General features: G+C 36.5%; 1 protein-coding gene across 4 annotated transcripts in view; it reads right to left on the bottom strand.

Moving 5' to 3' along the window:
- CAPN7 (calpain 7) overlaps window positions 1–20,992 on the bottom strand; it is a 39,339-nt gene extending 18,347 nt beyond the window's left edge. The window contains exons 1-9 of one of the 4 annotated variants that reach the window (XM_058553382.1): window positions 20,686–20,992; window positions 18,001–18,109; window positions 12,191–12,348; window positions 11,227–11,294; window positions 9,156–9,356; window positions 7,282–7,368; window positions 3,086–3,212; window positions 1,934–2,019; window positions 551–644 (exon numbers count right to left, since the gene is read on the bottom strand). In XM_058553382.1, the coding sequence (XP_058409365.1) occupies window positions 551–644; window positions 1,934–2,019; window positions 3,086–3,212; window positions 7,282–7,368; window positions 9,156–9,356; window positions 11,227–11,294; window positions 12,191–12,348; window positions 18,001–18,109; window positions 20,686–20,787 (1,032 nt within the window). In that variant the 5' untranslated portion in view covers window positions 20,788–20,992. Of the gene's footprint in view, window positions 1–550; window positions 645–1,933; window positions 2,020–3,085; window positions 3,213–7,281; window positions 7,369–9,155; window positions 9,357–11,226; window positions 11,295–12,190; window positions 12,349–18,000; window positions 18,110–20,413; window positions 20,555–20,685 lie in introns of those variants that run through there. The other 3 variants (XM_058553354.1, XM_058553362.1, XM_058553372.1) reach the window with 3 other exon arrangements.
- Window positions 20,993–22,895: the final 1,903 nt, after the last annotated feature.

The following is a 22,895-nucleotide window of genomic DNA, read 5'->3' as shown; positions in this document are numbered from 1 at the left end:
AGCTGATGCTGATGTTGTCCATGTACCTCTGTGAGCAGACAAGAGCTAGAGAGCCCCCACGATGCAAGGCCCTCACAACATAGTTCGGAGTTCTTAAAGAAATTAAAGTAGTGTAATTTAAAACTATGCATATTATTCACAAAGGAAAACAGAATTTTAAAGGCTCTCTATATCTCAAGTTATCACTATACGTATAAACTCTTCTAACCTAGCTTGTCTGATTTCTTTTTAATCAAAAAAGTAATCACGAACTATCAGATTAAAATTTACATTAAGCATTAGCAATCACTAGCTCAATGTTCCTTTTTGGAACTTTCTATAAACTTTCCCAAAACATTTTGAAAAAGACTTTATACTTGTTATGATTTTTATTTTTAATTACTAACATGATATTATTGGTAGTAATATGTATAATATCGCAGACTCAAAATCAACTAAATTGACTTTTTAAATGTTTACACAAATAACATTTCTTTATGATTCTACTCAAGATTCAAAGGTGGGGAAGGGAGAAAAAGAAGGAGTTGGGGTGGGGAGAGACATTATTCACCTTTCTTGGGACACCATTGAGGTGAAGTTTTACCATATACTTTCCACATGGATTGTACTCTGGCTCACCATCCTTATTCTGAGGGTAAATTATGCTTTTGCAAGGAAAATAAATATTGAAATACCAACATTAATATTCAATATAAACTACGATGCAGGATATATTCTATTTAGACATATGCTATTGTCTTGACAATTTTATAAAAATAAACATTAGAATATTTTTCTATAATTGGCCTAGAAAAAGAATTTCACCCTAATCAAAGTGCTTATTTAATGTAAATAAATTAATGAAGTATCTTATGAGATATACAGCAGGGCATAAATTTCACAATATTCTGAAAAGAGCTCAGTTTTTAATTATAAACTCTAATAAATTTTCTATCACGTGGATATGTTTTAAACCAGTTAAAATAATCTTCTACTATTGGCCTCAAGAAGAGAAGACCATTTCAGTTAACCACAACTAAGGCGACTAACTACAACTCTGACAGCAACAAAGTCAGCACAACTCAGAGAAACTCAGGCAAAATTATCCAATAAGATTCCTGTAATAACTATCAGTATCAATTTTCTTTTACACGTTGCATATTATTTACTTATATGGTCTGTTTATTCAAGATGGCAAATAGCTTGCAACTAAGGTCTATGTCCAATTCATCTTTGTACTCTCAAGACTTAATACACAAAAACCACTCAGGAATACTTGTATGAAAAAATGATAATGCTTAATTTTTATAATGAATGATTTTAAGCTAAAAAACTTTTAAAAATTTAAAGAAAAAGTATTTCAGTAACATTTCAGTATATTCTAAAACAGTTCTAGACAACAGAAATATATTATTTTATATTGTCTAGTAGTCATATTAAGAGCTAAAAAAGGTGAGATTAATTTTAATAATATATTTTACTTACCCCAACATATCTAAAATATTATGATTTCAACATGTAATCAATATAAAAATTTGAGATATTTTCCAATTTTACATTTTTTGTGCTAAGTTGTCAAAATCTGATGCATTTTACACTTATAGCCCATTTCAATTCAGACTAGCCCATTTCAAGTGTTCAATATCCACGTGTCTAGTGGCTACCACACAGTACAGCACAATTATAAATACGACATGATTTTACTTTGACCAATTTCATTTATTTCAAAGCATATTTACTCCATATATATAATTTTAACTACATGACCATATGTTCTTAGACCATTGTAGCAAATCTTTCCACATTCACAAATCATCTGCTTACCACACAAGGGCCATAATATTCTGAGTGATATGCCCTCTTCACTTTCTATGCAGATAAGGCCTAAGTTTTAAATTTCTAGTTAAGAGACAATTATATGAAACAGACTAAAGGGACAAATATAAAATTTTACCTGGTAATCAACTTCTTATTAAATCGTCTTTCATAAGCCGCACTGATAGCCAGTGATGCCACAAAGGAACAATCTGATACTATTGTCTGTTAATAAGAATTTATTAATATATTCATTCCTTCATTCATGTAATTTCAACATTACCACAATATTTAAACATTGCACCTAAGCACCTGACTTTTTATACTACTATCTTGAACAGGAAAATAATAAATAGAAATGCCACACTTGCCAACTCACACATATTTTGTTCAAACAAATCCTAGAAGAACTGAATAAAGTATTTCAATGAAGTTAACTTAGAATAATTAAATATGGATGATGTATCCTTTACGTGGATAAAAGCATACTCACTGAATCATACTGGTTTTTTTTTTGTTGTTTTTTGTGAGGAGCATCAGCCCTGAGCTAACATTCACGCCAATCCTTCTCTTTTTGCTGAGGAAGACTGGCCCTGACCTAACATCCATGCCCATCTTCCTCCACTTTATGTGGGACACCACCACAGCATGGCCTGACAAGCAGTGCGTCAGTGAGCACCTGGGATCCGAACCTGGGCCGCCAGCAGTGGAGTGCGCGCACTTAACCTCTACACCACGGGGCCGGCCCCTGTGGTATGAATCACACTGTTTTTAATGACAAAAAATTAAAGGCATTTTTTAAAAAGTTGGTTTATTATGATGTGACCAATTAAAATGAATATGCACACCATAAGATTCTTGAATCATAGTATTTCAGGACTATTATTTTTATACTAAATGGATGACATCTGTGACTTCAAGGCAAACCTTAACTAAATAAAGTTTGCAATAAAGCCATATTGTTGTTCTACCACTGAAGTATTTCAAGTAAGTCCAATATCCTTCTGTCTTTTACATCTATTCCCTTATCATAGGTGAAGTTCAGATTCTCAACTTTCTCATTTGCAAGCACATATCGATAAATAGGGTCTATATAAAAATCTGTAATTGCCCAAAACAGTTATTCATACTTATTATCTCCGTATGTCTAAATCAAAGTGTGCAGAGTGAATAATTCTTCCGATTATACTCACGTATCTGAATGTCTAATAAAAATCTAAGGAAAAACTCAAACGATATTCAAATTACTTTAAAGTGTTAGCTTTCATATAAAATTATACAAAATGTTTACCTGCTTTATGCTAAAACTGGACACAGTATAAATCATGGTAGGATTGTTGGTGAGGTCTTCTGGTCGTACCCATTTGGAAAATGTAGCTTTTTGTTTAGGAGATAATGGTAGCTTGCCCCATCTATCACTGAGGTAATAATAAAAAATTAAACACTACTACTAATAATAAAATTAATCTTAAAAAATGACTCAAAACCAAAATTAAATTTCCTAAAGAATTTTTTTTTGGTATAGTGATCATAGCTATACTTATGTCATCCTAAAATAACTCTTTGGTGAAACCTAGCTCTTTACACTTAACCATGAATCCAGTCAATCTGATCATCCTCCTCCATTGAAAGTGAAAATTGATAGCTGAAAACAGAAAAGCAACCCTTTATTTACATTTACTTTAAGAACATAATTTAAAAGTTTAATTTAGTATGGTTATATTCAAGAAATCAGGTTCAGTAAAATGGAGCCATTAACAATACAAGCTGATACATTCAAAAGGACCTAGGGAAGCTACAGATCCTTATGTTGGCTCTTGACAAACTCTTCTCTGCAAGGCTAATAGTGAGAGTAGCTAATGACTGAGTAATAACCATGTGCCAGGCATCATGCTAAAGTACTTTATATACATTATTCATTTAATCCTCAAAACAATTCTATTAAAGCAAATATTTTTAGAAAAGGCTTAAAGTGATGAAATCACTTGCCAAGGTCATAAAGCTAAGTAGTAGCAGAACTGGCGCTTGAATCCAGGTCTCTGGTGCCCAATCTACCATTCTTATCCCCTAACCTCTACTCACTGTGTGCTAGAAACACACCGTGTAATAAATATTTCTCTAAAATTGATGTATGGCACATATAAAAAATATCCACCTTTCCTCAAACCTCTTCTAGAGCAAGGGCAACAGATCTTTGGGTTTCAAAAGATTTCCAGAATAAGTTTTATGATATGCAAACTGAAACAAATATTACGTTCTTTTTTCAAAAAATGTTGATTGATATTAGAAGCAAGAGGGTTTTGTGGTTAGGTGTGATCTGCAAATTGCTGCTTAAAGCACTGGTTTTTTCATTGGAGGATCTCTCTAAACCCTTAATAAGCCAAGGTTTATGTAAATCTCTTGGCGTAGAATATGGTATATAGCACTTCTCACACTTTTTTGATAATCATCTCATAGAACCGCTAGTGTTCTAGGTAACATTTTGGCTTGTGTAATACCAGTAGTTGATTGTAAATAGAAAGAGAGCTGAGTGAATTTAGAATTTAAAGACAGCCATCATAAAATTCTACGGGGAAAAATAAGACTAATTCAAATTTATAACCTAATTACTTAGTAGTATTAACCTGCCATATGAACCATAATCCAGAGTAAATCCAAGATTCCTCAGTATCTGTTCTCTCAAAAGTCACCACTAAATTACCAAATTCAATGTTTTTGTCTTAGAACTGTAAAGATATTAAAAATATTTTATAAATATAATTTTTATTCAATAATGCTTATTTTGATTTTAAAAGTAATACATGACCAAAATAGGAAAAAATGTTTAAAAATCCATCTTTCTAACCAAAGATTCATAAACTGTGAAGCCTTTTCTTGTCAGTCTGTTATCCTTGAATTTAAAAACGTTTACTGTTACTTTTTCTTCCGATTATTCTCACCGTAAAATAATCTAGAAAACAAGAAAGAAAAAATCTTGCTAGAGTAGTTAATTTAGTATTTATTCTTGATTTTTCTCTAAATTTAATTAATTATTTACTGAGTACCTACTATATGCCAGACATTGTGCTAGGCATTGGAGTGCAACTTAATAGACATGATCTTTGTTCTTATGAAGTTTATAATCCAGTGTGGAGGACAAGCATTGAGCAAGTAAACGTGATTTTGAGTAAGTAAAAGTAAAAAGTAAAATTCCAACTGTGACAAATGCTAGGTCTAAATTAAGGGAGTTTGTATGGTATTATATTTTACTGTTTCAATTATATTGTAAGCATTTTCCCATGTTATTTAATTTCTTAAAAACTTGATTGTGGCTGTATATTTTTCTTATGACATTCTGTTGTACGAGCACTAAAAATATGATTTATCTTAATTCATTAAACAAAGATTGGAACTACAAGCTCACATCTCTACTTGAACATTTAAGAACATACTAAATAAGTGATTCACATTTTCACAATTATAATAATATTGATGAATATATCTTTTATATAAATCACATCTGTAAATATTTTTTAAAATTGGTTTCCTGAAGTGAAATTACCGGTTCAAGGGGTATAAACATTTTTAAAGTATCTGAAATGTATAGCCAAACTGTGTAATATAATTTAGTATTTACCAAAATCGTTGTAACAGTTAAACCTTATTATATAGTACTTGCTATATAACAAGCACCATTCTATTTTATTAACTCATTTAATCATCACAGTAACATTATGAGGTAGATTCCATTATTATTTTAAAATCTGAGACAGATTTAAAAGCTTGCCCAGGGTCACACAGGATATGAAATTGGTCAGTTTGGCTCTAGAATCTGTGCCCTTAACATTAATACTACAAAGCTTCTCAAATATAAAAATTTCTTAGATTCCAATCAGTAACTAGCATCACATGGTTGCCTGAACGAAGAAATTAGGTTGATAACTTATTGGCTTTGAGATGTCTAACTGTGCCCATCAAGAACAGCAAAACACTAGAAAATGAGAAAGCAGTTCTTCTGTTCTTTATAGAGCCTTTCATATATTCTGTATATAATAAGCATTCAACTCTGATTTTTTTCTGATAATAAATATAACATGCTCATTGCAGAAATTTTGAAAAATAAAAATATTTTAAAAAGTTAAATCACCCAATTTTGCTACCTAGAGATAATCACTGTAAACATTTTGATGTGTATCATTACATTTTTCTACATATCTATAAATATATGAAAAGAAAAATAAAATTTGGATTTATATGTATAATTTTCTATCTTTTTTGATTTATTATACTGCAAGCATTTTCTCAAGACTTACTTTTTATGAGTAGCATAATATTTAATAATATGGATGTGCCATTATTTAATCACTCCCATATTGTTGGATATTTAGTTTAATAATTTTTTGCTGTAACAGATGCTTTCATGAATGCTCTTATTATACTTATCTTTGACCAAATTTTTACTTCCTCAGGATAACCAGAAACTGGGAGTCCTGAACCAAACAATATATATATATTTTTTTGTGTGAGGAAGATCAGCCCTGAGCTAACATCCATGCCAATACTCCTCTTTTTGCTGAGGAAGACTGGCTCTGAGCTAACATCTATTGCCAATCCTCCTCCGTTTTTTTTTTCCCCCAAAGCCCCAGTAGATAGTTGTATGTCCTGATTGCACATCCTTCTAGTTGCTGTATGTGGGACGCCACCTCAGCACGGCCAGAGAAGCGGTGCGTCGGTGCACGCCTGGGATCCGAACCCAGGCCGCCAGCAGTGGAGCACGCGCACTTAACCGCTAAGCCACGGGGCCGGCCCCCAAACAATATTTTTAAGGCTCTTGACATAAGCTGCCACCATCCTGGAAGGCTATGCTAACTAACACCTTCATAATTAATCCTTTCTTGAACTCTATCTTCTTAGTAAACAATGGTATTGTCATTCTATTCTACTTTCCATTCAATTCCTTTACTGACTTGCATTTATGTTGTGATTCAAAGACCAATTCGACAAATATTTACTGAGTACAGTCACACGCCATATAATGATGTCTTGATCAACAATGAACTGCACATACAACCGAGGTCCCATCAGATTAGTACCATATAGCCTCAGTGAGTAGTAGGCTATGCCATCTAGGTTTGTGTAAGTACACTTTATGACATATTCTCTCAACAAAGAAATTGCCTAACAACACATTTCTCAGAACGTATCCCTATCGTTAGGCAATGCATGAGTGTACTTACTTTGTGCCAGGTAGTGTGCTAGGCACGATGAGAATAGTTATCAGGCAAAAGGAGATCCGTATGTGCCCAATACTAGGTAAATAATAACAGAGGTACTCTTGCTATGTGTTGCCCCACCTCCTTCCCACAGTCATACCTCTCTTCCAATCAAAACTTTTTATTACAAATTTTAATTTCAAAGCTATGAATTAAATTGGACTTCAGAGTATGGAAAAAGTGCTGAAAAATTAAAACAATCTTGGAAGTAAAAATTGCAATAGTGTTTACTTACCAGAAAGGCATCGGATATGCAAAACGTTCCCTCAGATCAATATTCATGAAAGGAACATATTCTATACCATTTATTTTTGATGTTGTCCTATAAAACACAAGAAAAAATCTAAAGTAAATGTTCAGGTCTACCTTAATTACCAATCTTATTTAAACTCTTTAAAATTTGAATAACAAGGTATGATACCATAATAAAGTTAAACTGACATTCTCATGTTATCTTTATTTGGACAAAATTTTCATAAAATAGCTGAATACCAAAAAATAACTGATTCAATTCAATTCAATAAGAGTTATTCTTTTAAGATTAACATCCTTTACAACTAAACAGCGGTCTCAAAATAGGCCTATACTACAGTTATCAAGTGTCCTTGACACCAGAACACAAAGTAAATTCTATCCTAAGCCCAAAGGGAGAAAGCAATGCTTATTTCGGATTTCAAAAAACATGACATTTACAATTCTGGAAGATACGTTCTTCCTATTTTCTGGAGAATATGGAATGGGTAGCGGAAGAAGGAGGTGTCATAGCTATCAGCTATGGCTTCTTGACAAATTAAAGAAACGTGGTTTGTAGTAGCTTTGCATATTTTCTTTTCATTTTGTGTAGATGTTTATTTGAACATAATAACTATTTCCTTCTTCTATCTGTTTCTTTCCCTCAATTTATTTAGAAGTAGCGGCAGGGTAACTTCACAACTTAGTCTCTAGGAAACTATTCAGTGAGACTGTGACTGAATTTAAGGACTAATTTATACAGCCAGCAATGGGTACAATGACTGCGTGCATCCTCATCTAGAGAGGATGAGAACTTTTCACTTGTATGAAGGATAGCTGCATTTTGTTAGGTAGAAATACAGAGTTGTTCTGTTGTGGTATGGAATTTCAAATGTGTGTAAAAGGGAGCATATGGATGCTAAGTAGACAAAGTGTTGGACTGTTATTAATTTATTGTCTCTCAGCTTCAAAATCACCTTTCTTTGCCCTGCTTTGTGCTGTGTTGGTTCATACGTGATTTTTTCTAGGCAAAATGAGCCAGATTAATGGGAGTAAAATTAAAATCTTCTGTAGGAAAAGAAAGAAAAATGCCTCAGGTGGCTACTACATAGGAAGGAGCCCTTTCAGCTCAATTTTACGAAATTAAAAATGAGCAACTACATGACTTGCACAACTCTAAGCAGGTTGGATCTCCTCCAGAGCCCAACTGAAGACCAGCCACACTGGCTCAGAGATTTATCCCACCTACACTGGCTCAGAATGCAATCACAAGGATTTCCACATCATGGCTGTTTTGCATTTTTAATACCCCGAGGCTGCTTTCAGAAACTGAGCTGGCTTCCTAGACCAGGCGTTGGCAAACGTTTTCTGTAAAGGGCCAGACAGTATACAGTTTTGGCTTTGCAATGAGGTCTCTGTCACATAGTCTTCTGGGGTTTTTTTTGTTTTCTTTTTTACAACCCTTTAAAGAAATGTGAAAACCATTCATAGGTTAAGGCTTCCCTTTGCTGAACCCTGGCCTAGACTACTGTTTCAAGGTAACATTTTTTTCTCCCATTAGGGCTCTGGTTACAAGTCGCACAGATTATGAGTGGTCTGCCATAGCTCTATTTTGCCCCCTAACCTTTAGTGCTCAGTTCTGAAGAATATTATTAGGATTTTCAGAAAAACATATTCTAGTAGAAATGCTAACTAAAATATATTAGAACAAATTTTAACTATTTCGAAAGTCGTGACTATATAACAATATAATTTATAATTACAGAATAGCACAACACATTATAACAAAGATGTGAATATGACTCAGCAAACGTAACAAGAATAAAATTACCTGTGTTGGTTAACAAAATTGTTACAATGAATCATAAACTGATTTACCTGAGAACTTCTATTTCTTCTGCTGTATATCTCTGTCCTTGTGCATCGCATGACTGTGGACTTATAAATGGCTGAGGTCTTTCAAGGAAGGGATTAGTTCCTAGTGGAAAATGTGCTCTCATTGGAGGTGGCTTTGGTTTAATATTCGTTGACTTGACTTTGCATAGTGGCTTTGTTAAAGGCTCACTCAATGCTTCAGCTCTATAACAGAGAGAGGTACAGAAAAACTGTTCTAGTTTCCCTTCTCACACTTAAGCTCTCCAGAAAACAAAATTTACTTGAAGAACCAGTCAAGCATTCCTAACGCAAAATTAGTATATAAAATTCTTACATACTAGTCAACTACTTAAGCTACTCCTAAAGGTAAATTAAGCATTTTTGCAACTATTCTATTGATAACATTAATTGAGCACTTACTGCATGTCAGATACAACGCAAAGTAAGGGGGATACAAGAATATATAAAACTCAATCCCTACTCTTAAGGTGCTCATAGTTTTGTGGGGAAAGAAAGACAACTGCATCGAAAGTGACAGACACTGGGACAGGAGTATTACATGTGAGTGAACACACAGCAGAAGATATTAACTTAATGACTGGGAAAAGAGGGTGATTCAGGGAAGGTTTTTTTGAATTGATGTTTGAGCTGCAGAGAAGTCCACCTAGGGAGTGAGGAAGCATTCTAAGTAGAGAGAATAGCATGTGCAGAAGTACGAAACAGCATAGTTGAGTTAAAGTAATTTCCAAAAATGGAAGGAGCCCCTGTGAACAGTGTAAACGAGAGGCAGGAGGAAAGGAGACCAGTGGCAGGGGTTGGACCATGGAAGGCCTTATGTGATATTCAAGGGAATTTTGACTTTGTTTTATCAAAGGACTAACAAGGTAAAAAATAGAAGTTCTTAACCTGAGGTCCATACATGAGCTTTAGGAGTCTGGTGAACACTGAGATTACATGCAAAAAAAAGTTTATGTACATTTTTTCTAGAGTGGATCCCCTATGCTTAGGATGCTCTTAGAGAATATTGGATGGGTTATCCACATAGGTAAAAAACATCATCTATGATTCTAAAATGGAGAAGATAACTGTGTGTCAACTGCTCATATGCTCATGTATCTGGAGGAACAAACTAAAGGTTAGATAGCGGTAATGAAAAGGAGAGAAGACTGTTATACCTCAATAAAAAAAGAAGGGCTGGGGGTGGTACAACTACCTAGCCAGAGCCTCAAAAGGAGGTAATTTTATTAATTCATGCTATAACTATAAATGTAATTTCCACCCCTTTCCTTGGTCTATAATACTCTTCAAGAGGTATAATTCTCTTGTGCAAATCTATTCTTTCAACAAATACATACTGAGCACAGACTATATGTCTGGCACTCTGCTAGGTGCTTGGTTGGCATTGAACAAGACAGACAAAATTCTCTGCCCTCACAGAGCTTACACTGGGGGTTGGGGGTTGGAAGAGACACAGATATTAATAATAAACATGATAAACTGGTAAATTTCATATACCTTAGAAAGTTGTAAGAGTTATGGGAAAGAATATTAGAATACAGTAAGCAGGATGAAAGTACTGGAGGAGATTCCATTTTAAATAGAATGGTTAGGGCATGCCCTATTGAAAAGGTGACATTTGAGCCAAGAGTGCAAGGAGCTAGACACTCTGTATAATTTGGGGTATGTGTACGGCTGCAAGCCAGCTCATTCTCAATTTCTCTATTTTTAGTAGTAGCTCTGGAAGGCCTTCTGTAAGTTCTCTTTGGAAGTCTGATTTTACACAACAGAAGGAAAGTCTTCCATTTCAAATATCATAATCATTTTTGTTTTACACATAAAAACTAAATAAAACATTTCTTGACTATTTGTTATTTCTTGAGTTTAAAGCAGGGAACGAGAGAGGAGTAAATTCACTCAGAGGAAGAAGTATATGAGCTCCAGATCTCAGAGATCCAGATCTTTGAGATGGAGGTTTGTTACTATGAACTCTACCCTACATTTAGATAAATCTGTCACATTTAAGTAACACAGTACACTGCCATCATTGATAAGAACTTGTGTGACCAAAACTCACCTATCTAGTGCCTGTCGAGCCAACTGTTTCAGTTTATTTTGCAGAGTTTTATCAGCAGTTTCAGAAGACTTAAGAGAAAGAGAGACAGACATTCTGAAGCATAACTTTTTTAATTTGCTTGATCCATAACATCTCTAAGCAAAAAAATTTACAATGCACATTACACTTCTTGAAATGCTGAGAGAACAAAGAAGACAGTTTATTTTCATCCTTAAAGGTATCATTTAAAATAGCACTGAAAATCTGTCACTGAGGTCAACGTTAAGACCACTTAATGTGGTTATCTGGATCACAACTGTACGACCACGGTGCCATGGAAGGCTGAGCAGCAGGAACCTCAGAAGACCAGCACTTATCTCCAGTCTCGGGTACCTAGAGAAATCAGGCTTGATGGTTCCCCTGGACAAAAAGCCAGCCCTCTGACAATACTGAGAACACCACTCTCTACCACTTCGCCATATCCTCCCGTCAAATGCACTGCTCTTATGCACCAGGTGACCCTTAAATCTAGCAGTCCCAATCAGGGCTCCTCAGGGAGCCGTAAAAGACACTCAGCACATAGATTTTACACTGCAAAGTAATAAAGCTCTCCCAAACAACTACCTTATTTTTTAGTGAATGAAACTGAAAAAAACGGGAAATTTATCCTAAATTCATAGATTTGTGATGGTGAATTCTTCCTGTAATAAGTTGATTTTAGTTATATAGGTATAAAAAGGTTAAAAAATAGTACCTGTAATTTAAAAAAAAAATAGCCTAATGACTCAATACTGTCAAATTTTTAACAAGATGTTAAAATCTATTATTAATTTTCTACCCATCATTTTTTAATGAGGAGCAATTTAATTACATTTATAATGATACAATAATTTTTTTCTTTAAGGAATTGTTAAGCAAAATTCACTAATAAAGGAAGAAATTTCTTAGAATAATTCCACTAAATTGAACTGGTAGTTATACATACGGTTTTCAGACAGAGATCTACAGCTTCTGTATACAACTCTATAGCATCTTCAACATTCCCTTTTTCGTCTTCATCAAAAGCTTGTGTAACAAGGAAATGGGCACGCTCTAAATCCAACTGATGTTTCGATTTCAAAGGATCTGCATTCTTTGACTGAACTAGGATAGGAAAAAAGCCATATAGAAGAAATATTATACCTACATATATATATCCAGGGAGTAACACACTATTTTAATACATTTAAGACCTTCTTTACCAAAATTCTATAACCCTTCATTTAAAAAGTTTAGTAAGGTCAAAAAACACTTGAGAAAATGACTAATCCCTCCTTCTCTTTTCAATCTTGACTTTAAGGCCTAAAAAAAAAGTCCCCACTTGTTTAACTCACCACATAATAAACACTACAAACTAGGAATATCAAAAATGTATTTGTTATTCAAAAAAATTTTTCCCTGAATTTCTCTCTCTCCTTACCAGCACTTCCTTCATTTAAAAAATAAAACACAGGCGTTCTCCTCACATACTACCCCCCAAAACAAAACAAAAACTTGGAAAATGATAAATCTAAAGAAACTCAATTATATTTTAAGGTAATTAAAAAAATTTTCTTCAGTACAGATAATAATTGTGTAATATTATATACTAGGCCCTGATGATAAAGTTCCTGCTGTTTCTTATTCATCTGGGTCCAGATTAAGCTACCGTATATTTTTACTGCTCTTTGAAATAAGGGTTTCTAACCATCAACAAAACGAAAAGACAACCTAACAACTGGGAGAAGATATTTGCAAACCATACATCTGATAAGGGCTTAATCTCCAAAATACATAAAGAACTCGTGCATCTCAACAACAACAAAACTAACCCAATTAAAAAATGGGCAAAAGACCTGAACGGACATTTCTCCAAAGATATACAGATGGCCAACAGACACACGAAAAGATGTTCAACATCATTAACTATCAGGGAAATGCAAATCAAAACTACAATGAGATATCACCTCACGGCCGTCAGAATGGCTATAATTAACAAGACAGGAAACAACATGTGTTGGAGAGGATGTGGAGAGATGGGAACTCTCATACACTGCTGGTGGGAGTGCAAACTGGTGCAGCCAGTTTGGAGTGGAGCCAGTATGGAGATTCCTCAAAAAATTAAGGATAGAACTACCATATGATCCAGCTATTCCACTGCTGGGTATTTAGCCAAAGAACTTGAAAACACCAATGCGTCAAGATACATGCACCCCTGTGTTCACTGCAGCGTTATTCACAATAGCCAAGACTTGGAAGCAACCTAAGTGCCCATCAAGGGACGAATGGATGAAGAAGATGTGGTATATACACACAATGGAATACTATTCAGCCATAAGAAATGATGAAATCCAGCCATTTGTGACAACATGGATGGACATTGAGGGTATTATGCAAAGTGAAATACGTCAGAGCGAGAAGGTCAAATACCTTATGATATCATTCATTAAGTAGTAGATAATAGCAACAACAAACAAACACATAGAGACAGAGATTGGATTGGTGGTTACCAGAGGGGAAGGGGGGAGCAAGGAGGGTGAAAGGGATAATTAGGCACATGTGTGTGGTGATGGATTCTAATTAGTGTTTGGGTGGGGAACATGAGAACATGATGTAACCCCTGCAGAAATAGAAGTATAATGATGTACACCTGAAATTTATACAATGCTATAAACCAATATTACTGCAATAAACAAAAAAAAAGGAAAAAAAAATGCATCTGATATAAAAAATAAATAAAATAAAATGGAAAAAAAAAAGAAATAAGGGTTTCTATTTGTTTTTAATATAAAGTATACACCTACAAGGGACTTGCATCAAGACTATACAAAGATCTCTTACAACTCAACAATAAAAAGACAACTCCAATTTAAAAAATGAGTGTGATGATTAATTATATCATCAACTTATGTCAACTTGACTGGAGCACAGGCTGCCCAGATTATTTGGCTAAACATGAGTTCTGGTATGTCTAAGTGGGTGTTTCTGAATGAAATTAGCATTTGAATTGGTAGTAAAAGCAGACTGCCCTCCCAAATGTGGGTGTGCATCATCTAATCCATTGAGGGACTGAACAGAACAAAAAGGCAAAGGAAGAGAGAATTTGCTCTCGCTGCCTAACTGCTTAAGCTGGGAGACATTGGTCTTTTCCTGCCCTCAGGACTGGGACTTACACCACCAGCTCCCCTGGTTCTCAGGCCTTCGGACTTGGACTAAACTACATCACTGGCTTTCCTGGGTCTCCAGCTTGCAGATGGTAGACAGCAAGACTTCTTAGCCCCTATAATCACATGGGCCAATTGCTCATAATATGTTTTGTTATATATATCCTACTGGTTCTGTTTCTCTGCAGAGCCCTGACTTATACAATGGATAAAGGATCTGTGTAGCCACTTCTCTAAAGAAGATATTCAAATGGCCAAGTGGCATCTGAAAAGATACTCAACATCATTAGCCAGCAGGGAAATACATATGAAAACCACAAGATGCCACTTTACACCCACTAGGAGGGCTAAAATCGAAAGGACAGAAAATAACAAGTTTTGATAAAAGATATGAAAAAAATGGAAGCCTCATACATTGCTGGTGGAATTGTAAAATGGGGTAGCCACTTTGGAAAACACTCCAGCAGTTCCTCAAGAAGTTAGACATAAAGCTACCATATGACCCAGCAATTTCACTCCTGGGTATGTACTGAAGAGAAGTGAAAATGTATGTCCACACAAAAACGTATACACAAATGTTCTTGACAGCGTTATTTTTAATAGCCTAAAGGTAAAAACAAGTCCCTGTCCGCCAACTGATGAACAGATAAACAAAATGTGGTATATTAATACAATGGCATATTATTCAGTCATAAAAAAAGAATGAAGTACTGATGCATGCTACAACATGGATAAAACCTTGAAAACATCATGCTAAATGAAAGAAGCCAGACATGAAAGGCCATATATTAGATTATTCCATTTACATGAAATGTACAGAATAGGCAAATTCATGGAGACAGAAAATGGATTAGTGGTTGCTAGAGGCTAGGAGGTGAGAGGAATGAGGAGTGAAGGCTAATGGATAAGAGGTTTTTTTTTGGAGTGACAAAAATGTCCTAAAATTAGATAGTGGTAATGGCTGCACAACTCTGGGAATATACTAAAAACCACCAAATTATATACTTCAAAACAGTGAATTCTATGGTACGTGAATTATATCTCAATAAAGCTGTTACTTAAAAAAAAAAGCTTTATACTTGTTTGTCTCTTAAAAGTATGTGGTGATCTTTTTAAAACTTTAACCCTCAGTAATATCTGTCTGAAGTATGTACTAATCTCATTTATACAATGGAGATAACAAAGCTCAAAAATGTTAAAATATCTAGCCCAGGGTTTCACAGCCTTGGCACTACAATCATGCACCACATAACGACGTTTCGATCAATGATGGACTGCATATACGACAGTGGTCCCATAAGATTAGGACCACGTAGTCTAGGTGCATAGCAGACTATATCATCAAGGTTTGTGTAAGTATACTCTATGATGTTCACACGACGACGAAATCACCTAACAACACATTTCTCAGAACATATCCTCGTCGTTAAGTGATGCATGACTGTACTGACATTTTTGGCTGGATAATTCTTTGCTGCGGACTGTCCTGTGCATTGTAGGGTTTTTAGCAATATTCCTGGCCTCTATCCAACTAGACGCCAGTAGCATACTCCTCCCCTCCTCCTAGCGTAAAAACCAAAAATCTCTCCAGCTATTGCCAAATGTCTCCTTAGGTGCAAAATTGCTCCTAGGTGAGAATGACTTATCTAGCCCAAGGTTTCAAAGCTACGAGTGGAAGGGTAGGAACTCAACTTAGATCTTTTAATTCCAAGTCTTGAGCTCTCTGTACTACACTGGTGAATTTCAAACTGTGTTACCTTTCCCCATCCAAAACTCAACTCATCTCTCAACAGTCTCTTGACTGTCAGCAGACTTTATCTGTTTTAAAAATGGGGGTTCTAGGGGGCCAGCCCTGTGGCACAGTGGTAAAGTTCACATGCTCTGCTTTGGCTGCCCGGGGTTCTCGGGTTTAGATCCTGGGTGTGGACCTACGCACCGCTTGTTAAGCCATGCTGTGGCAGGGGTCCCACATATAAAGTAGAGGAAGATGGGCACAGATGGCGGCCCACAGCCAATCTTCCTCAGCAAAAAGAGGAGGATTGACAACAGATGTTAGCTCAGGGCTAATCTTCCTCACCAAAAAATAAAAACAAAAAAAGAAAAGAAAAATTGGAGTTTGAAAAAGAGTTCTTCTGCTTAAAACAATAATTACAGAACCATTTAATCCTCTACAGATTACACTCCATTTGTTGAACAAAATGGGTCAAAAAGCTGGTAAAACAAAGTATGTTATGCTTTAAAAATCTTTTGAACTTTACTTCTGTTTCACTGGCAAGTCTTTATTCTTCAAGAAATTAGGGCTGTCTCATTCTGTGCCTGAATATCACATTTATAAATATCATATTTATAAATCTAAGAACTTCATTTACTTGGCTGGGAAAATGAGGTTCCTCTATTTTGAATACATGAATCACTATAATTTTGTTCCAAGTGAGACCCTGATACACAGGCAGTGCATTTTTCAATACATGCAATACTTTCCATACTTAAAAGATAATTTTATTTGAAAACACTGTTTCTGAAATAAAGTTCCTGACTATTGGCAATTAAATTTATGGACTTCATTTTCTTAGCTAGGAAAATGAAGTTCCTTTGAATTACACGGTATTTTGAAGACACGAATCAGTATAACTTTGTATCAAGTAAGGCCCTGATACACAAGCGGTCTACTTCTCAATACACGTAATTTCTGGGCACTGTCTTAAACCAAACCACCTTGTCTTTAAGGGGATTGTCATAACAAGAAATCCAACAATCAAATCTACTTTATCCTAACAATGTGCTTATAACTAACTCCTCATATCAATTCAGAATGAGTGTGGAAAATAGCACAAAGTCCACTGGGCAATGCTGAATAAGTAAAGATTCCTCTAAGCTGTTTGTGGCATTATTATACAGCCACAGAAAAAAAGGGTTAAAAAGAGCCCTTAGTGAAATGAAAGCATTTCTCAAACAAAATGTCAACAGATAATCATTTTCTTTTCTATGCATGTAAACAGCAGATTTTGACAGGAACCACTTACCTCTAACTAACAACACTGTGATCATTAAACCTGTGTGTACTTGTTTCATTGCATCTGCCATGCTGTTACAAAAATAAATAAAAGTTGTTCCACGTCTCTGCTTACAGGTTGCTTTTCCAAGACATGGTTTAAGAAAAGAGTTTAGCTAAGGTCTTGAGGCTGAGGATAACGACATAGAAGAGACGGTGCACCTACTGTTGAAGTCACTCAACACTGAAGAGGAGTAGACATTTAATCTCAGTACCAGGAGAGGGCATGTGACAGACACTTAGAAAGAAGACTTAATAGGGTCCTAATCCTGACTCTGCCAATGATACACTGTTTGAATGTAGATAATTCACCATCTCTGCATCTCTGGGAAATTAGGAGATTGTACTATATTATCTGTAAGGTTCCTCTTCACAGATCTATCACTTATTTCCATAGCACGACTTTTAAAGTTGTGATTACCAAAAGAGGAATGAGCAGCAAGAGAGTGAGGATTGTGATCCAAAGATGAAAACAAAAAGGAAAGAGGAACATAGGGGTAAAAGTAAGACGTGGAGAGAAGAAAAAGAATCTCGTGACAAGTTCAGTAGTCCTTTACCAACCTGCTGAATGTAAAGCCTGGACTCTTTCCAGATACTCATTTATTTTTTCTTGAATATGTTCTAGGCTTGATCCTGCCATCTCAGCATAAATTAAGGCTTGTGCAGCTTCCTAGAAATAAAAAAAGAATTCAAAGAAATCTAACAGATGAATTACAATCTGAATTTTCTTGACGACTTTCTAACTTACTATTGGTTTCTATGAATGACAGAACAAGAATATCGTTAAGATATCAGTAATTTTTTTCATAAAGAAAATGAGCTATATAATCCTCCAATATCTTTTCTTCAGTTCTCAATGCTCTCAATTTTCTCATACTGTTGAAAATTTATGAACTCAAATAAGAGGGACTGATTATAAATATTTTCTGAGAGTAGCCATGATTTATATGTTTTGTTTTCTTTTTTCTTTATGCAATAGGTCAGACTTAAAATTATACACCTTGAAAAGGTGAACTGAGCCTTAAAACATCACAACAGATAATAATAACCAATAAAATAAAATTCAATGTCAAGGAAAGATTACAAGAACTTATAAAGGTTAAATATCTCCCAGTGGGAAAAAAATCTTTTTCTCTACAGAAAATACTGTCAAAAGGTGACACATTTTAAAGCAGATTTCAGTCATATGAAATCAACTTATTTTAATTAAGAAAACCTGGATTCCTCTTCCAGTTATTCCACAACTTTCACAGCCAGTCATGCGGTGGCTAGTGAGGAAGAGCCTCCAATCTCCCCATCACCATTCCAGGAAGGTTACCAATGCTACCACTGAGAAGGACCAGAGAGAGATTTCTCCAAGTAACGCCACCTTCTCTGCAGTAACGCAAGCATGTGCACTTCATGGAGCCTCATGCCTAACTGTCTGGATCCAAGGAAGCCATCTATCAAGCATCACTTTTTGAATACAGTTATTGGAGCAGGAGTTGTTTCACTGAACTTAACAAAATCAGTAAGAAGAGTTCAGTTTTGATCCAAATGGAAATTCAGACTAAAGGCTGTAGGGATAGAAAAGATAAGATTTCCTTACACTCTGTAACTCAGATATTTCAGGGGAGGAAAACAGAACTTTATACATGTAAATATTAAATATCTTCTGTACCATCGTTACCCAAATACATTATACTACGTTTAACACCAATAAACTGATGTGACATACATGTGTGTAAATATATATTTTACTCCTTCAGGTCTCTTGTATGTAAATATCGATTTTCAAATAATTATCTTGCTTAAAAGAAATAAAGGCAATTTTTAAAATTGCTGGTATCAATTTTATTTTACTCATCTCATTTATATTTGAAAGTGACTAACAATTAAGGAATCTCTTACAGAACAGTATCAAGACAGAAAACACTAAATACTTGATAAACTTTATATAAATCGTTCCTAGAAGTACAACCACTTTCTGAAGGATAAAATAATTCTTCATAATGACATGTATGTCATCCTATAGCAAAACAAGAGGCACTGCATAGTATTTTCTTTTGCTTTAGAAAAAGCTATTTTATGTGGCACTGCTTTAACCTCTCAATTTTTATTGGTTATTTCACAAAACTAAAACACAGAATTTTACTTTTAAAGAAATACTACCTTCACGAAATTGTCCCAAAAAAGTGCAAAAGGAATGATTATGAAACACACCAAAAGCCTCTAGATTATAAAATGAAGACAATAAAATATTAATCTAAGCAAACCACACATAATGACAGCGTATACGTTTATGGAAAAAGAATTACTACTACCGTATTATCAAAGTCTGACATTCTTTCTAAAAGAAAAGGTGACAATGTCATGAGGATACAGCTACCTCCACAAGGAGGCAGAGGACACGGCCAGAGCTGGAGGGGTGTTTGCAAATCCTCGGGATTGGAGAGCAGAGGGTGAACTGTGGAAGCTTAAACTCTTTAATAATTCTGCCCCCAGTAATCTATCCAAAAGGAATATCAAAGAAATGTGGAAAGCATTAGTTATAAGGACGTTAATCGCACCATTACTGATGATGCTGGAAAACCAGAATAAATCTAATAACCCAAATGAGTTTATAAATAAATCGTGGTACATCCACATAACGGAATACTATGCGTCTATTATTAATAAGATCATATTGCAGAAGTAAACTCAATGATTTTTTTAAAGGTCAAATGAGAAGAACAGGTTAAAAACAGTATAGACAGTACGATCCAAGTTTCTTTTTTAAAAAGGTGTGTACACGTCTATGCGTAGAAAAAGAAGCACAAAGATATACATCAAATGTTAGGGATAAGAGACGTTTCATTCTTCTTTAGTTTACTTTTTTACTTATTTTCTTCAACGAACATGCATTATGTTAGTATAGATCAGAGACCACGTCCCAGCAGCCACAAATCAGAGCCAAGCGACAGTAAGAATTAGCTAGCTGGTGAACGACCCCTACCTAACTACTGCCGCCATAGCAGCTCAACGGTGGGCATTTGCCAGCCGAGACCGTAGCCAGAGAAGTAGTAGCTCCAAAGCCGCGACCAGACCTCCCCGGAGTGGCCGGAGCCCGGGTGCGCGTGGGCTGTGGCTGGCCTCTGCCGCCGGGGTCGCCTCCCCCCTGAAAAGGAGAGCAAGGAGAGGGAAAGCAAAGCCCAGGGGGCCTGGCCGCCTCGGCACCTGGACCCCGCCCCCTGGCCTCCCGACGGCAGCCGCGGGCCCCGGCCCTACCTTGTAGTAAAACACCGCCTCGGAGTAGCGACCTTCGTGGTCGCGCTGCACCGCCAGCCGGGCGAACTGCACGGCGTCCCGCTCCAGCGCCGTCGCGTCCATGGCGCCGAGGCCCCGCACCGGGGGAGGGAGCGAGGCCCTGACTCAGGCAAGCTCCTCGCCGACCGCGGCGCGCCCGGGGGCCGGGGCGAGGTCTCGGGAGCACCGCGAGACGAACAGCAAAGTTTACTTTTGGCAGCTGAGGGAGGAACGCAAGCCTTCCCGGCCAGGAGCCGCCTCCGCGCTGCGCCCCCTCAGCACTGCTCCCGCTCCCAGCCAGCCGCCCTCCCCACTTCGCGGCCGCCGCATCCCGCGTCCCGCCCACTGGCCACATTGCGCATGCGCAGCCAGGCCCTCGGCGGTCGGGACCTCGGGCGGCGAAGGCCAGGCTCACGGGAGTACGCGGACGGTGGGCGGGGCCTGGCCTGCTTAGTGCCAGCGTGCACGTGACCGCCGCGGCGCCCAGGATTGGGCGGGCGAAAGCAGTGCCACGTCCGAACAGCGGACGTCTCCGCCGTCTGCGCGGAGGTGGCGCTGTGTTTGGAGGCTGTTGCTCGCAACCCTGATCAGGAAAGGCGCATGCGCCTTACGGAGCCTTTTCCTCCACTAACTGCAAAGGGAAGGCATAAAGAGCCAAGGAAGAGCACTTTGCAACATCATCTGGACTGATTTAAAAAATATTAAGGACGTAAAATAGGCCATAGGATTCTTTTGAGATACGATTTAATAACATTTATTTTCCACAAACTCAACCAAACCTTATATAGCTCCCCCAGTGTATGGTATTAGCTGAACTGTCAACAAACAAGGTGATATACTTTCACTTGTACTTATCCTTAGGTTAACTTAATGCTGTTGTAATTACTTAATTAGGTGATCATAATGGTTAATGTCTTTCTCTCTCCCTTAAAAGTCTAAATTCAGCAAAATAAAAATGAACTAGGTGCCACAATATGGATGAAACTCAAAATCCATGCTGAGTCAAAGAAGCAGGACACAAAAGTACATACTGCATGGTTTCGTTTATAAGAAACACTAGGGGAGACAAAGTAATGTTAGAAATCAGATCAATGGTTGGGAAAGGATAGAGGGGAACCCTTTGGGGTGATGGAAATGTTTTATATCTTGATGATGGTGGTGCCAAAATGTATACATTTGTCAAAACCCATCAAACTGTATGTTTGTTTTTATTGGTGTCATAATAGTTTGTAACATTGTAAAATTTCAGTTATACATTATTATTTGTCAGTCACCATATATATGTGCCCCTTTACCCCTTATGCCCACCCTCAAACCCCCTTCCCCTCTGGTAAACTGTACCTTTTAAATGTGTGCTCTTAATTTTTTCTTAATTGTACCTTAATAAAAAGATATTTTTACTCAGTTGGCCTGCAGTTTAAATGACTCTCGTTTCTTAATTTCTTTACTCTGTTTCTTCACATTTAGTGAAGTTAATAATAACTATCTCATTGGTCTGTGGTAAAGAATTTGACACTGCCTGGCACAAAGATAGTTCTCACAGTTAGCTACTACAGTTTTATGGCTCATCAACAAATAAGAGGCATAAACTGCAAGAACAGCAAAAAGTTCATTTGGGGTCTCAAGGATTGCAATTCAGGAGAACAGAGTCGAGCAGATACTCAAAGGCGCTCTGGTTACAAGAGAGGGGCTCAGGGGTTTTACGGGGAAAAGTGAAGAAGATAAGGTAAGTTGTATTAAGGAAGAGTTCATTGGTGCTAGTTGAGGTAAGGCTAGGTTTGTTCTTCACTGATTGGTTTGAGATTTGGTCATTAGGCAAAAGGCTAAATTTGAAATTGTCATCAGCAAAGTCCAGTTTTATCAGTCCTTACAAACAGGTATTCTTGTTCTTACTGACTTCTCGGAATGTTAGTGGTTTGGTCCAATTTAGAAGATAAAGAAAACAAGACGTGCAAGGCGATTCCTCTGAAATGGCTGCTCTGCCTCTATGTTAACATGGCTCCACTCATGTCATCTCTCACAAACTGAAGCAGAGACGGTTTCTGTCTTTACCAGTTTTACCCCAGTATTGAACACAAGCCTTGGTCCAGAGCAGGTGCTCAACCAGTGTTTTAAAATGTGAATGAGTGAACACTCCTACTAAATATATTCAATGTACCCTCCTCCATCTTGATTCTGAAGAATGAAATATA

Source organism: Diceros bicornis, chromosome 2 (assembly GCF_020826845.1).
Source record: "Diceros bicornis minor isolate mBicDic1 chromosome 2, mDicBic1.mat.cur, whole genome shotgun sequence".
Taxonomy (NCBI): Eukaryota; Metazoa; Chordata; class Mammalia; order Perissodactyla; family Rhinocerotidae; genus Diceros; species Diceros bicornis.
This window is presented reverse-complemented; position numbering and strand designations above follow the sequence as displayed.